We start from the raw sequence: 16,455 nt of genomic DNA, 5'->3' as shown, positions 1-16,455 counted from the left end.
TATGTAAAAATACTGAAAGATATCTATAGCGGCTCCACAGCCACCGTAGTCCTCCATAAAGAAAGCAACAAAATCCCAATAAAGAAAGGCGTCGGGCAGGGAGATACGATCTCTCCAATGCTATTCACAGCGTGTTTACAGGAGGTATTCAGAGACCTGGATTGGGAAGAAATGGGGATAAAAGTTAATGGAGAATACCTTAGTAACTTGCGATTCGCTGATGATATTGCCTTGCTTACTAACTCAGGGGACCAACTGCAATGCATGCTCACTGACCTCGAGAGGCAAAGCAGAAGAGTGGGTCTAAAAATTAATCTGCAGAAAACTAAAGTAATGTTTAACAGTCTCGGAAGAGAACAGCAATTTACAATAGGCAGCGAGGCACTGGAAGTCGTAAGGGAATACATCTACTTAGGGCAGGTAGTGACTGCGGATCCGGATCATGGGACGGAAATAATCAGAAGAATAAGAATGAGCTGGGGTGCGTTTGGCAGGCATTCTCAGATCATGAACAGCAGGTTGCCATTATCCCTCAAGAGAAAAGTGTATAATAGCTGTGTCTTACCAGTACTCACCTACGGGGCAGAAACCTGGAGGCTTACGAAAAGGGTTCTACTCAAATTGAGGACGACGCAACGAGCTATGGAAAGAAGAATGATAGGTGTAACGTTAAGGGATAAGAAAAAAGCAGATTGGGTGAGGGAACAAACGTAAATTAATGACATTGTAGTTGAAATCAAGAAAAAGAAATGGGCATGGGCAGGACATGTAATGAGGAGGGAAGATAACCGATGGTCATTAAGGGTTACGGACTGGATTCCAAGGGAAGGGAAGCGTAGCAGGGGGCGGCAGAAAGTTAGGTGGGCGGATGAGATTAAGAAGTTTGCAGGGACGGCATGGCCACAATTAGTACATGACCGGGGTTGTTGGAGGAATATGGGAGAGGCCTTTGCCCTGCAGTGGGCGTGACAAGGCTGATGATGATGATGAATGTATGGTGTGGTATTTACGGTGGCACTATCATTGGCCCCATGTTTTTTGATAACACGCTTAGAGGCGAAATATACGTCAACGACATCCTTGATGGGGCGCTTGAGGATTTTCTTTGCGAAGTTCCATTGGCTAGGACAAAGGATATTCGGTATCAGCATGACGGTACTCCCGCGCACAGCAGCAGCAAAGCTTGCAAACGGCTGATGAAGTATTCCCGCCGCAGTGGATTGGACGGCATGGGCCCATTGCTTGGCCGGCACGGTCGCCAGATTTAACTCTCCTCGATTTCTTTCTCTTGGGCTACGTCAAGGATCAAGTATACCGGACACCAACCACAACATCAGAGAACCGAAAAGAAAAAATAAGACAAGTCTGCAACTCCGCCCCTGATACCATGATAAAGAACGCCTCGGAAAATGTGCCTACGAGAGGCCAAATGGGCATTGCAGCAGATGGTGACCACTTCGAACACGCATTATAATCAAAGGGCGCTTTTTGCATTGAAGGTCACTGGAAAATCATTCTGGCCCTAACGCCGCTTCCCCACCCTACCCCATTACACTTCTTCAGCAGGCTGCCAGCTCTTGCCCATTTCAAGCATAAAAAAAATAAAGCCATGTTCTTGTTCTCTTTCGTCTCCGTAGACGCTTTATCGCTTCAGCACCGCTCGGCCAGCAGCACGCATTTGCGCCGTCATGCGATAAAAGCCGCATTCCCAGATACCTACACCAGACATAAGGCTCTGTATCTCGGGCCAGTCTCACTGCAGCCAACCTTGTTCATCCTCGCATGCTTGAGAGCAGCACAATAACAGTGCACAATCACCCCTTCACGTGGTATTTTTTCATATTTAGCAGACCTTCTTTCGTACATAGAAGAAAAGACCATGTGAGATATATTGTGTTAAAAACAATTTATTGAGAGGTTTCTCAAGGCCCCCGCAGGGGCGTCTGCGTAAGCAGGCGTTTGGTGTGTTGCGACACCACGTACCCGAGCGCATGAGGGTTGGACCCTCCCGCGTGTAGCCGTGCGCGGCTCAGCCGTGTCCGGGGTAAGGGGGATCCTGGAGGTTGAGCTGATGCAGGGTGTTCGGACCTTTAGGGCCCCCCGGCGGAGGCAACACACCTCTTTGGCCTCTGCTTCACGTAGACAGCACCCCCGGACTGACCCACTCGGGGGAAATCGGTAGTCGCCTTTTCCTGTCTCTCTCTTCTCAAACCTTCGTCTTTATCTCTCACTTTATATCTTTCCTGTCTTCTTCTCTCTTCCATTTACTTCCTTTCTCCACGGCGGCAAGGGTTAACCTTGTGTGGATATCCTACCTTGGGTACACCATATTGGGTTATAGTGATGGCGTACGGCTGGCGTCGTGCAGGCTTGTACACAAGCTGTGCCGCGTCCCCTCGTTGGGCTCCGTGGTGGGCGGTCGGCACTGTTGCCGAACATACGCATTTTCCTATGGCAGCGCAAGCCTCTGTTGTTTATGATCGGCGTCTGAAGAGGTGCAGCATCGAAGTACCATTTCAACGCCCCAACATTTCCAAAGTACTATATAGTGCATAGTGAAAGCAACATACCGGTAAGGAAACTCTCTCCATTCCTGGTAGCGAAGTGTCTGAAAGACAAAATCGGACCAACATACAAAGCATCCAAAATGTCTAGCGGGGACCTCCTCCTAGAACTGAATAACAAAGATCAAGCAGATAAGCTCTCGGAACTTACCAGTATTGGCGACGCGACAGTGACTGTTTCAGCCCACAGAACACTTAATACGAGCAGGGGAGTAACATCTGAAGAAGACTTTATTGGCTTAAGTGACAAGGAACTGCTGGAAGGTTTCCAGGAACAAAATGTGACAAAGGTACAAAGAATAGTAATCTGTAGAAACGACCAAGAAATCCCCACCAAACATATCATAATTACATTTGGTACAAGCGGAATGCCTACCTCTCTGGATGCAGGGTACGTAAAAGTAAATGTCAGGCCATATATCCTGAACCCAAGACGGTGTTTCAAGTGTCAAAGGTTCGGACATGCTTCACATGCATGCCGAGGCCAAACAACCTGTGCTAAATGCAGCTCAAATGATCATCAATCTGAAAACTGCACTTCTTCCCCACATTGTATTAACTGCAAAGGAGACCATCCAGCCTACTTGCGGTTTTGCCCATGCTGGAAAAAAGAAAAAGAATAGCACTAACTGTCAAAAAAAAATATCGTTCTTTGAAGCCAGAAAGCGGCTATCGTATCTTCCGCGAAGAAGTTACGCCGATGTGACGCAGTCGGGGGCAGCGTCACAGAGGCCTCCGGAGTCCTCCGAGCCCACGCGCAGTGGTGCTGCAGTGACTCCTCCCGCCCCCGTGATGGAAGCAGCCGACACTGCTCCATCCTCTTCCAAGGCCCTGCAAACACCCGCCCCGCAGGGCCCTAAGATCAAGCGAACTCCAAGGCCCGAGGCACGTGTCTCGGCGCCAAACTCTTGGTCCTCCAGCGCCTCAGAGAGAGCGATGGAGGTCGACACGAAAACTCCGGTGTCATTGACACCGAAGGACAAGCGCTCTCTCGAGCGCGGTAAGAGGGACAAAATCCCAGTAACCATTCAAAATAAGAAAGCGATAACCTAAAGGTTATCGCTCATTTGTATCAGCCTTCCTAATCCGTGTCACCTATAATCCCACCTCTTACTTTTTCGTAGTGCCATTTCTGACCTTTCAATTTCAATATGGCTTTTATTATCCATTGGAATTGTAGAGGCCTTTTACACAACTTAGGTGACATCAAAGACTTGTTAAGTAACTTCTCTCCTGTGGCCTTGTGCTTACAAGAAACAAACTTAGGCGAAAAGCACAAAAACATTTTAAAAGGATTCACTGTTGTACGGCGCGATCGTACTCAGGCGAACCGGCTTTCGGGTGGCGTAGCTATAGTTCTACGGAACGGCATTGCAGCTAGAGAAGTTACCATTAATACTCACTTGGAAGCCATTGCTGTCACGGTTTTAGCACATAAAACCATTACCATTTGTTCAATGTTCATTCCACCACATTCCCATTTTACTGTAGGAGACCTGGAGTTAGTTTTAAACCAGCTACCCAAACCTTTTTTAATAGAAGGTGATTTTAACGCTCATAACATATTATGGTGTAGCAAAACAACTGACACCAGGGGACAAACACTTGAAGATTTTATCCTGACTAACGAAATATGCCTTTTAAACACTGGTGCGCCAACCTACTGCTCCCCAAGCACAGGAGCTATGAGCTGTCTTGATCTGGCGCTGTGCACTCCATCTCTGTTGGTCGATTTTATATGGAGTGTTATTAACAATCCTTATGGTAGTGATCATATGCCCGGCATTATTAAAAACACATCTCCTTTCCCTACAGTACCATTAAGACCACCCCGTTGGAAACTCCATCTAGCAGACTGGCCTCTCTTCAGCAAGAAGGCCAGTCTTGATCACATATCAGATCATCAAACAATAGACGAAATGAATGAAACGATTATTGCCTCCATACTTGCTGCAGCAGAACAGACGATCCCGCAATCCTCCGGCTTCTTAAGGAAAAAACTAAAACCCTGGTGGATGAATGAATGCACTCAAACTAAAAAAGCACCAAACAAAGCATGGGGTATCTTTCGGCGATATCCAACACATGATAACCTCCTGTATTTCAAAAAAGCAAAGGCGAAAGCCAGGTACACGCTTAGGCAAGCCAAAAGACAGTCTTGGCAAATGTATGTATCCTCCATCAATAGCTCAATAACATCCAAAAGAATGTGGGATCAGCTTCGAAAGTTTAGAAGCGAGTACGCTCCTTATACGATCCCCATATTCTCACCTCCAGGTACACAAACGAATTTAAAAGAACAAGCAGATATATTAGGGCAGCATTTCTATAACATATCAAGCTCACTAAACTACTCCACTGAATTTCAAAAGTATAAACAATCAGCAGAAAAACAAAAGCTTCCGACAGCAGGAAGTTCCGAGAAACCATATATGCCCCCCTAACACTTTCCGAAATTAACAGAGTACTCGCTACTGGCAAAAAAACAGCGCCAGGTCCTGACAGAATACATTACACAATGCTCGCACACCTTTCCTCAAAAGCAGTTTAGACATTGCTCCGCTTCTTTAACATAATCTGGGAAACAGGAAAAATGCCGAATGCGTGGAAAAAAGCCATTATAATCCCTTTCTTGAAAGCTGGAAAGCATCCTACAACAGCTACCAGCTACCGACCTATAGCACTCACAAGCTGTCTCGCCAAGTCCTATGAATCCATTATAAATATCAGATTGGCATACGTCCTCGAAACTGGGAACCTGCTCGATAATCATCAGTGTGGGTTCAAGAAAGGCTGCTCCACAACAGATCGTCTAGTTCGGTTAGAACACGAGATACGTGCGGCCTTTCTACAAAAGCAATATTGTCTCACAGTTTTCTTTGATTTTGAAAAAGGGTACGACACAACATGAAGGTTCGGTATTTTAAGGGATCTAGCGGATTTAGGGATCCGCGGCAGAATGCTTAAATGTCTAGCTGATTTCATGTCCGATCGAACATTCCAGGTGCGTTTAGGAACGGTGCTGACCAGCGTATTTATTCAGGAAAACGGAGTACCTCAGGGATGCGTATTGAGCACAACATTGTTTGTGGTGAAAATGAATTCGCTCAATAATGTAATTCCATCTTCTATAATGCATTCACTATATGTGGATGATCTTCAAATTGCATGTCGCGCATCGAACATGGCAACCTACGAACGACAAATTCAAATTACACTAAACAAACTAACGCAGTGGGCATCTGAAAACGGCTTTCGCTTCTCAAGTGAAAAAACGATTAGTGTTGTCTTTGCACAAAAAAGAGACCTACAACCAGATCCCATCCTTAAACTACAGGATGCCACACTACCCGTGAAACAAGAACACAAGTTTCTGGGTGTTCTGTTTGATAAAAAGTTGAACTTCCTCGCACACATCAATAGTATTAAAATCAAAGCGAATAATGCACTTAACATTCTAAAAATCCTCTCCCGGAAACGGTGGGGCTCTGACCGTAAATGCCTGCTACACATCTACCGCACTTTGGTACGTAGCATATTAGACTATGGTAGCATTACATATGGTTCAGCCAGACTATCTTACGTCCGACGACTTGATCCAGTCCATAACCTAGGACTACGACTAGCATGCGGTGCTTACAGAACATCACCTATACAGAGCTTACATGTTGAATGTAATGAACCTCCTTTACAGCATCGCAGAGTGCTAATAACTTTTTCCTACATACTGAGAATCCGATCCTCACCACAACACATATGCTACAATATCGTCACAAAGTGCAGCTCACGCTTTCATTACACAAATAAACCAAACATGATCAGGCCGCTTATCTTGCGATACAAGGAATACTGTCGGGATTATGACATCCTTCGGGAAGTCCTCCAGGTTGCCAGAAAACCAGAACGTTTACCCCCGTGGTGTGATTTCACAGCGTTATGTGATTGGACACTAACACATATAAGGAAAAGAGACACACCACATCAACACATTATACAAGAATTCCGCTCTCTTCAAGACAAGTATATAAACTACATAGAATTTTATACTGATGGCTCTAAAACGGAAAAACATGTGGGTGTAGGGGCCATAACAGAAAATTGGGAAACATGTATTCGATTACCTCAGCATGCCTCTGTCTACACAGCCGAAGTGTACGCGATATGGACAGTAGTTCAAAAGATCATTGCTGACAAACTTGAAAACTCTGTCATATACACAGATTCATTAAGCGTACTGAAGGCTCTACACATGAAATCCCAAAGTGAACCCTTGTTAGGCGATATTTTGAATGCATTAACATCAAACAAATATGGCAGATCAATAAAGTTTTGCTGGGTACCAAGCCATGTTGGAATATTGGGTAATGAAGCAGCGGATAGATGCGCATCAATGGCAGCGTGCAAAAACATTAAAAATACAGCACTTCCATATAAAGACAGTGTAAATGCGATTCGGAAGGCCTTGACGTCAAAATGGCAACGCGATTGGGACACTTGTTTAAGCAACAAGCTTCATCTAATTAAACCTGTAATTGGCGAGTGGAAATCATGCAGTCACCAGCAACGATTCTACGAGGTGATCTTGTGTCGACTTCGAATTGGACACACACATCTGATGCACAATTTCCTTCTCCGAAAAGAAAACCCGCCAACTTGCGAAAAATGTAATGAAGCTCTTACAGTCATGCACATCTTAATAACATGTCCACATATCAATACACTGAGACGGAGGTTTTTACACAGCCTGTATAAATTGCACATTCCATTACACCCTACCCTATTACTAGCAGATGACCCCCTAGTGCCATTTCCTAACCTCTTCGACTTTTTAGAAAAAACTGGTTCTTTACACCAACTATAATGTAATGCAGGTTTCCCTGCCCTAACGTTCCGTTTTATTTTGTCTTGTGACTGGCACAGCATGGCCTTAGTTGCCTTTATACCACTAAACCCAAACTAACTAACTAACTAACTAACGTTTCTCAAGGCGCTCTACAACTTTGCTTATCACACTTGGGGTCTGCAGCCAATACTTAAAAAGTTGATTAATTAAACATAACTAATCCATTAGTTAAGAGACAGACAGACAGACAAAGAACTTTAATAGCAAGGTCCTGAGACGCTTTGCCCTAGGGCAGAGCTGCGGGCCGCTCCCACGTGGGGACTGGTAGGCCGAGCCTAACCGCCGCATCGTGGGCTCTCTGGACAGCCCAAGTTTGATGTGCATATTCCGAGCTCCGGATGGCAGAGCTCCACTCTTGTTCTGTGATGCGATTGGGTCCCTGTAACGAGGGGCATCGCCAGAGCATGTGTTCGAGATTGCTAACAGCCCCACAGTCGGGGCAAGTAGAGCTGAAAGCCTCTGGAGTGATCATGTGAAAAAGGGCCAGGTTCGGATAGCACTGCGTCTGAAGCATGCGTAAAGTGGACGCCAGAGGTCTAGCCAGTTTGCAGTGAGGGGGAGGATAAGTCCTCCTACCCAGGTGATAGTGCATAGTAATTTCGCTGAAAGTAGTGAGAGTGTCCCGAAACTCGAGAACCCCAGAGTCTGAGCTCAATCTTGCTCCCGCGCGGTGGGTTAGTGCGCGCGCTTGGGAGTGGGCAATGTCATTAAGATTGGGAAACGAGTCAAGCTGGGGGTCGAGGTGAGCCGGAAACCACGTGATGGTGTGCGGAGAGATTATCTTGTTCTTGAGAATCTTGTGAGCCTCCTCAGCGATGGATCCTGAAGCGAAAGCCCTGACCGCCGATCTCGAATCAGTGAAGATTTGTGATCTGCTGTTGTCTAGGAGTGCTATAGCAACTGCGACCTGCTCCGCTCTGGTTGGTGTTGAGCACTTCAGGGAAGCCGCATTCACTATCTGTCCGTTGTGATCAACGACGGCAATGGCGAAGTTAGACGACTGTCCATATTGGGCTGCGTCGACAAAACATGCCGAGTAAGGATCGTCTTTGGTACGCTTGAGGAGGGCGAGGGCTCTTGCCCTGCGTCTGCCTACGTTGTGTCGAGGATGAACATTACGGGGAAACGGTGCAACTCGTATGTTGTTCCTTTGATTGTCTGATATTTCATATTTCCGCTCTTCCATGAGGATAGGGTTGATCCCAAGAACTGCCAGGATCTTCTTTCCAGCCGGGGTACAGGATAGACGGGCCAGTTGGGCTGACTCCTGGGCCTCGATTATCTCGTCCAAGGTGTTGTGCACTCCTAGTTGCATAAGGAGGTCCGTGCTCGCCCGTAACGGAATGCCTAGTACTTTTTTTATACTTTTTCTGATGAGTGTGTTTAATCGTTTTTTCTCATTAGTTAAGAGGAAAATAAAAAATAGCCTGAGTAACACTAGGCGAGTGCCAACATTAAGCATTCGGTTCAGCTCGCATTGGGAGTGCCTTTCATTTTTAAATCTTTGGCTCAAGTTGTGTGGGACAACCTGTATAAATATTTGTTGCGGTTGGTGCAGGGAGTTACAGATGAAGAACGAACTTCTGACTCGGGAGAACAGGTCTATGGCCGAGCAGGTGCGCCACACTGAGTCGGCGAGGGTCGCCCTTCAGAAGGTGGGTGCAAACACTTTTTTTTTTCCACTTCTTATCCTTGTCTGCCTGTTCCAACTGGAGGAATAGCCAGTGCACATGGCTGACCAATGGCTGCACTTTGCCAAGAGTAGATAGGCCACTTTCACCGAGCCCAGAACACACACACAGTTGCTGCCAGCACCACTGGGTGGCCATCGTAAGGTGCCAACTGTGCGCTGGCGAATTAGTGCCGCTAACAGCAGCAGTAACAGTAATGGCAACGGATGCTGATGACGGCAGAGGTGCACACAGCGCTTCCAGTGATCATGCACTGCAGTTTCCAAGGTCTGACGAAATGGAGGATGCATTTTTGTGCATCTGCTCTTGGGAAAGGTCACCGCTTGTACAAGGCAGGTCACATTCTTGGCATCAAGTAGTAAAGAACGTGGGTTTTTTTTTTTTTAAGCTGCACCAAATTCTTTAGATTGCCTATGGCACATAGCATAATTCTAAGCCTTGATCTATATTGCTCAATGAGGAGGCCATTGCTTCTACGAAAAATCGAAATGTTCTATTGAAATATTAAACTAATTAACTTTTTTATTAGTTACGTTACGCCACATATTTCGATTTACGAATTATAGCCGCTGAGTTCGCATGGCGTATCCACTTGGAACAAGTCCTCTGGATAGCACCAGTTCCGAGATATTAATTTTCAGAGTATCCGACGAAATGCATTGGCGTTCGAGTTACATTTTTAAGAAACTGCTGTTTCACGCATTGAAGCACAAAAGTAACTGGAACACCAATGCATTTCGACGGACACTTTGAAAATTTCTATCTCAGAACTGGTGCTGTCCAGAGAACTTGTTCCATGCAGATACGCCATGCGAACTCAGCGACCGTAATTCAGAGAAAGAAGTATGTGCCGTAAAGTAATTAATTAAAAAGTTAATTAGCTTAATTCTTCAATTGAACATTTTGATTTCTTGTTGAAGTAATGGCTGCCTCATCGAGTAATTAATTTCAAGGGTTAGAATTGTGCTATATGCCATAGGCAATCTTTAAAAAAAATTTGGGGCAGCTGAAAAGAAAAACGAGCAATTCGCAATGCTGATGCACCGCACAGAGTTCACCGCAGCAACCTAAGGCGTGGAACTCCAGCAGTTTGTTGTTTTTCTGTGCACGTTAACATTTTCAATCATGTAGATTGATGAAAAGGGCACTAGAATCACAGACAAAGGAAGACCTATGTCGCCCTTTTATGGGTTTCTTACGCTGCTGCACCAATCGCACAAGTGTGTACATGCCTGTTCTCTGTCCACTTTCTTTCTCTTTATTTATTTATTTATTTTGCTATGTTTTGCTGATATTAATTTCCTAGCAACTAGCCCACTCTTCACTCTTTGTCTATTTCACACAGCTCGGTGCGATGGTGAGTATAAACATGCCACTGCATTGATACTCGCCGCCAGTGTAGGGCTCTGTGACCACAAATCCTCGTATTCACCTTCGGTGCCCAAGCTCCATAGCCGTCACACGTCCGGAGGCGAAGACACACAATTTACTTGGAACATGAAGGTCTTGCATATGAATGGCTCCTTTATTTGTGCCTGAACAGTTATACAAAAGCAAAAAAGTGTAAGGAATGTACGTACCATTGCCTGTGGACCACGCATATCCAGGTTTTCCGCCAGTCCACCTGGTGAGGCTGCGATGAAACCAGATGGAAGTGAATGACTTCATCAGCTTCAGTCATGTTTGAATAACTGTTTGTGCGCCCAAATATGCAACACATTTGTCTGGATTTGGTTCCACATGGTATTTCGGCAATGCAAAAAAAAAGAAAGAAAGAAATTATGCAACGTAATCAACCAGCGTTCCTGGCAGCTGTGCCTGCTGGATGCAGCCTGGCCATCACATGCTGTCACATTTGCAGCGCCACTGCATGAATGCTCCACTGGTCCAAACTCCTCCGCTCCCGGTGCCTATGCCATGTAGCTTGTGGCAGTGGCTCAGCAGCTATGGCATTCTGCTGCTGAGCACAATGTTGCGGGGTTGATTCCCAGCAGCAGCAGCTACATTCCAGTGGGTGCAGAATGCAAAAATGTTTATGTGCTTAGGTATAGGTGCACATTAAAGAACCCCAGGTAGTCGAAATTCATCTGGAGCCTCCCACCATAGGTGCATCCCTCGTAGCCTGTATATTGCTTTGGGATGTTAACCCTGTCAGGGTCGATTTCTTTTGCCATATGCTACCGCCCAGGGTTGATTTTCTTCATTGCAGATTCCAATTCTTCTTAGGGACCTATTTCGAAAAATTTACCGTAATTTTTCTAGGGCGGTAAAGTGAGAAAAAAATATTTTGCGTTGGTATATATGTACTCTTCATTCATGAATAACTACAATAAAGAAAAGGAAATAAACTTATAAGAATTAAAAATCTGATGCAGTGTTATACACATAGTTCAAGGCTTTGAAAATGCGCACACAAGAATATTTCGCAAGTCTCAAATGTGCCTGCTCTTACACTAATAGTACGTCCATAGCGTAATCGAACTGCGTAGGTGCACGCACTCAAGAGAACTGTGTGGATGTGTGCCCATCAAATAGCAAAACATTTGACAAACTTCCACTAATCTTCACCTTATCGCCAACAAGAGGCAGTTAGTTTTTGCGGGCCTCAAAAAAAAAAAGAAAGAAACGGAAACGCATGCTCAGCGGCCTCCTTACTATGCGCACCCCTGTGAGCGTAAATGAGCGAGAAACAGGCGGCCACCCTTTGAGCGATTAGTAACGAGATAGCCATGAGTTTTGCAAGTGCAAGAAGCCAAAACCGCCCAATGAACAAAACCCAAACCACCACCCGCCCGCGCACGCGCCAATGCAGGAGTGGTAGTATATAGACGCGCTGGAGTAAACTAGCTCTGAAACAAACCATGCAACGAAAACCAAGAGAGGGAGACGCGCAAAAAAAATTCCCTGTATTCCCACACAGAGGCAGCACATGACAGAAAAAAAAAAGTTAGGAAATTGGCGTGGCTTTTAAACTTAGAAACGATACCGTAAATATACGACCAGTTTGGACTTGTTTGCGGCACCGTATATTTACGTCGTTGACCCTGAAAGGCTTAAGCCCCATAATTCGAGTTTGGTTTTGCTATAGTGCTACATTTCTGCAACAACCATCTCAGGTCATTGAGAAGAGCAGAAGGAAGACAAAATGATGAGTTTTTGCTGACCAAGCTTCAGAGCAGCGACGGACATCTGAGAATTTGTGCAATAAAAGCCAGTACAATCATGAACACAATTTTCCTAATTAGCTTTTCAAAATTTCTGGTTAGTTAGGGGTGCTTATCGGAAGCACTTTCATGCTCGAATACTTGTTTACCCTGTAAAGCTTTCTTGAACCAGTCCTTCTTGCTCTTTGCCATTTGACATGTAAGTGCTTTTGGACACATTTTTCTGTGTTTCATGCTTGTTTCTGTAATTGTAGTAATTTTTGAAGTCTAATATTTGTGGGGATTGAGGTATGCCCTAGTGCCACTTCGCGGGGATTCACTTGTTCTGTCGTCCCTACACCTCTCCTCTTTCCACTCGTGACGGTTGTCGGCGGTGGTACTCCACTTGCTATGGTTTGCAGTGGGGGCGCTCGCGTTGCGGTGTAGCTGCTGTCAGCTGCTCGCGACGGGAGCACGGGTCTGTTCCCTCCAGGGCCACCACTACACACATGCTTTCCTCTCGTCCACCAGCCCCTGTGTGTCTCGGACTTGAGCTCGCATATGGTGCCTTTGCGCATACAGTGAGCGCGGGCAGGGACATTGGTTGGCAAAGAGCTTATGTAAAAGCAACTAGTAGTAGGGTGATTCCACAAGAGATCAGACATGCATGTCTGCTTGATATATTGGTTTGTCTGGTTTCTTTATATGTCATGTAGGGAATATTCATGCTGCACGGAACCGAAAATTTTATTCTCAAGAAGCATTCCCAGCAAGCCAAAAAAAATTATTTGAAGGTAGTGGCCCAAGCATTCTCCAATTACTTAACACAATATTTTCTCATTTCATGGCCGAATTGAATGCAAACGAAAAATGTTGTCGAAAAGCTTTTCTGCTCATTTTTATACGCTTCGCAGTAAATTCGAGAGCACCCAAGGATGAACTTGGGTGCTCTCGGCAAAGCCCGAACTAGAAGGACGTTGTGTCAGTCATCACGAATGGCGAGAGAGAGTATGTCTCAAAGCAGTTTATAATACGTTCTATCTGCGAGACGTTCCAGATGTTCAAAGCAGATCATTCGGAAAGCGCCATTTACCTGTCAAAGTTTTACATCGCACCACAGCAAAAGGTTTGCATTTATTGCACAAATGCCAACCTTTGTGTCTCCGTGCTTAAGAAAGTAACTGGCATGGAAATCTCATTGGAAGGCATGAAAGCATTTCGCCTTTGTAGCTCCCTGACCACGGGTTGTATGTTAGGTGAATACAAATGCTGCTCATGGAGTGAAAGCCTCACTTTGGCCAGTCTGGGCATGATTAGCGAAGACGAGGTCACATTTGCTGTTTGGGAAAGCGGTGACTTAAGAAGACGTCGTCTCCAACCCATTTTGTGGAATAGCTCTGCAAGTGGCTGACCAAATGGATTCCTCACAAATAGATATGCCGCACTCAAGCCACGGCTATTCATGAGGCAAAGAAGTACGAGAAGCGCAGAAGCATTGTTCTGCATTTTGATATTGCAGGAAACTAGACAGACCTACCAAATGAAACACAATTGTACCATTGGCACAATAAACAATCCATTTTCACCTGTGTCGCCACAGCGAGAAAAGCAACACACAGCTTTGCTGTCATAAGCGACGACATGCATCATGATGCACCACATGCCTCCTACGCCCTAGGCAGAGTGCACAAAGCGTTAGATGAAAAGCACCCGTCTACTGTCACGTAACACATGTCAGCGATGGTGCAGTGAGCCATATTAAAAATAGGTACCAACTGTATGAGTTGTGCCACTCCAAGTATACATCCGCAAGGTGGATATTTTCCGCTACCAGGCATGGGAAGAATGCCTGTTATAGTGCAGACCGACTCCTTAAACACCAAGCTTCCCTGCACAGCCTGAGGTCTGGAAGCACAGCCTCCATTCAGTCGGCAGATGAAATGGTCTCCCAACTTAGCGACAACCTCAAGAATGTGGCCCTGCTTCATACGCCTGCTGCAGCCATTGAGGAGCATCGTCAGCAGAAGTCAGTAGAGTGGAAGTCAGTGCCGCATGTGCCGGGAATTCAGTCATGGCATGTGTGGATCTGTGCCCGTGATCAGCCAAGAGGACATTTGCTGTCCATTGCAAGAACTGCCAGTGGCCAGCTGACGGTGATTAAACCCTTTTAAATGCTAACAGCAAAGACGCAATAAATTTGTTTGAGCACCACAAGTAGTGTCAAGTTTGTTCTCTCTTGCATCCCAGAAAACAAAGCAGAAAACACGTTCTCTGTTCTTGCCACAATAAAAAACCCAGGTGTACCTTCCTTCAGTTGTGGCAACCGTTGCTTTTTTTTTTTTAAGAGAGAGAGTAAATGTTAACAAACTGAAACGAGTCACTGCTGCATTAAAGCCAGCATGCTCAACATGGGCCACTTTGGCCCGTTATATATTCTGAATAAAGCAAATGAGGAAACATATTATTGCACCCACGTTGTGCCCGACATAAGCGGATTTCCATCAGTATTTCTTTTTTTTAATTAGAACCGCAGTTTATTTTATTTTGTGTTTTAGGAAAATTAGTATTTTTGAATAAACTTAACTATTTTTTTCTTCTCGTGTGTTTCATGTAGGCAGATAATATTTTAATACGACAGCGTTAAGCAGCCCGTGTCAACGATCCGGTGTCGGAGTCGGATGTTGTTTCAGCAAAAAGATTTTCGAACCTCGCATATCTAGGCCTTCCATGTGATACATGGAACATGGAAAGCATAGATACATGGAAAAATGGAAACATACATGGAAAAATCAAACTACTACTTGCAAACAACCTACAGACATGATAGCTCTCGGATTGTAATTTGAGTCTACGAGAAAGCATAATTCTCTTACGCAGAAACTTAAGCAAGCCCCTTTTTCAGCATTTCTACAATGCATAGACCGGAGATGGCGTCCGCCATTTGCACACGCCGGCGCGTAAATATCACGGGAGTCCACAAAGCAGCACTACCGCTTCCTTGAAACACTTATAGGTGGCGCTCACCTCCGCAGCATCTCACGGCCCATGTAACAGGCGTCCTTTTTACCAGAAAGCCTGCCTTCGTGCATAGCATATTCGCTACAAGTGTTTCCCGGTAAACATTACAGTTGTATACGCTGCAGTTGCCGGGAAACGTGAGAAGCAGTCAGGTATTTTTTAATGCTATCGCGTTCCACTCTTAAAGACGAAGTTTAAGCATCCTCCAATTTTTTCATAAATGTTGCAAAAAGACCATTCTATCTTTGACACTTTTTTTCAAGTTTCGGCGTAAATTAGGAAACACACCAAGGTGCATCAAAGTTACAAAATTTTTCTGTTTTGGGCCATGTTTAAAATTTTCTTACATTTTTTCTGTTTGTGGACAGCATAAAAAATGCACAGAACTAATTCACTGTGAAGCATACTAAAATGAGCTGAAAAGTTTTGCAACACGTTTTTAGTTTGCATATAATTCGGCTGTGAAATCAGAAAATATTGTAAGTAATAAAAGGACACTCGTGCCACCACCTTCAAATATTTTTTCGGCTTTCTGTGAACGGATTTCGAGAATTAAATTTTCAGTTCCATGTAGTGTGAATATTCCTGCATGACATAAAAAAAAAGACAAAATAGGAATATCAAGCGGACATGTATGTTCGATCTCTCATGGTATTGCCCAGTAGTGGGTCATCAAGAAAATAAATGGTATTGGCATTACATACGATCATACGACCATTAATTCTGTCAACGTAGTGTTTAGTGTTCTGCACTGCAATCACCTTTCACTCAATATTCTTTCAAGCTCTAGAACCCGCCGTGGTCGCTCAGTGGCTATGGTGTTAGGCTGCTGAGCACAAGGTCGCGGGATCAAATCCCGGCCACGGCGGCCGCATTTCGATGGGGGCGAAATGCGAAAACACCCGTGTACTTAGATTTAGGTGCACGTTAAAGAACCCCAGGTGGTCGAAATTTCCGGAGTCCTCCACTACGGCGTGCCTCATAATCAGAAAGTGGTTTTGGCACGTAAAACCACATAATTTAATTTTTTTTTTTTTCAAGCTCTAGATCTCCCTGTTGTAAGAGTTATTAATGATTGCTAAGCTTGTGAAGTACAGAAATACCTTGACTGTCATTTGAGAACTTCAATTGGGGTT

The 16,455-nt window shown here is 45.0% G+C and overlaps 1 protein-coding gene across 2 annotated transcripts in view; it reads left to right on the top strand.

Moving 5' to 3' along the window:
• Tsc1 (tuberous sclerosis 1 protein hamartin) overlaps positions 1–16,455 on the top strand; it is a 125,298-nt gene that overhangs the window by 88,654 nt on the left and 20,189 nt on the right. For both annotated transcript variants that reach the window (XM_065451127.1, XM_065451128.1), the window contains exon 16: positions 9,026–9,122. In XM_065451127.1, the coding sequence (XP_065307199.1) occupies positions 9,026–9,122 (97 nt within the window). The remainder of the gene's footprint in view (positions 1–9,025; positions 9,123–16,455) is intronic.

The sequence above is a fragment of the Dermacentor albipictus genome, chromosome 5 (assembly GCF_038994185.2).
Source record: "Dermacentor albipictus isolate Rhodes 1998 colony chromosome 5, USDA_Dalb.pri_finalv2, whole genome shotgun sequence".
Lineage (NCBI taxonomy): Eukaryota > Metazoa > Arthropoda > Arachnida > Ixodida > Ixodidae > Dermacentor > Dermacentor albipictus.
Note: the sequence above shows the minus strand (reverse complement) of the source record. Positions and strands in the feature narration are given on the sequence as shown.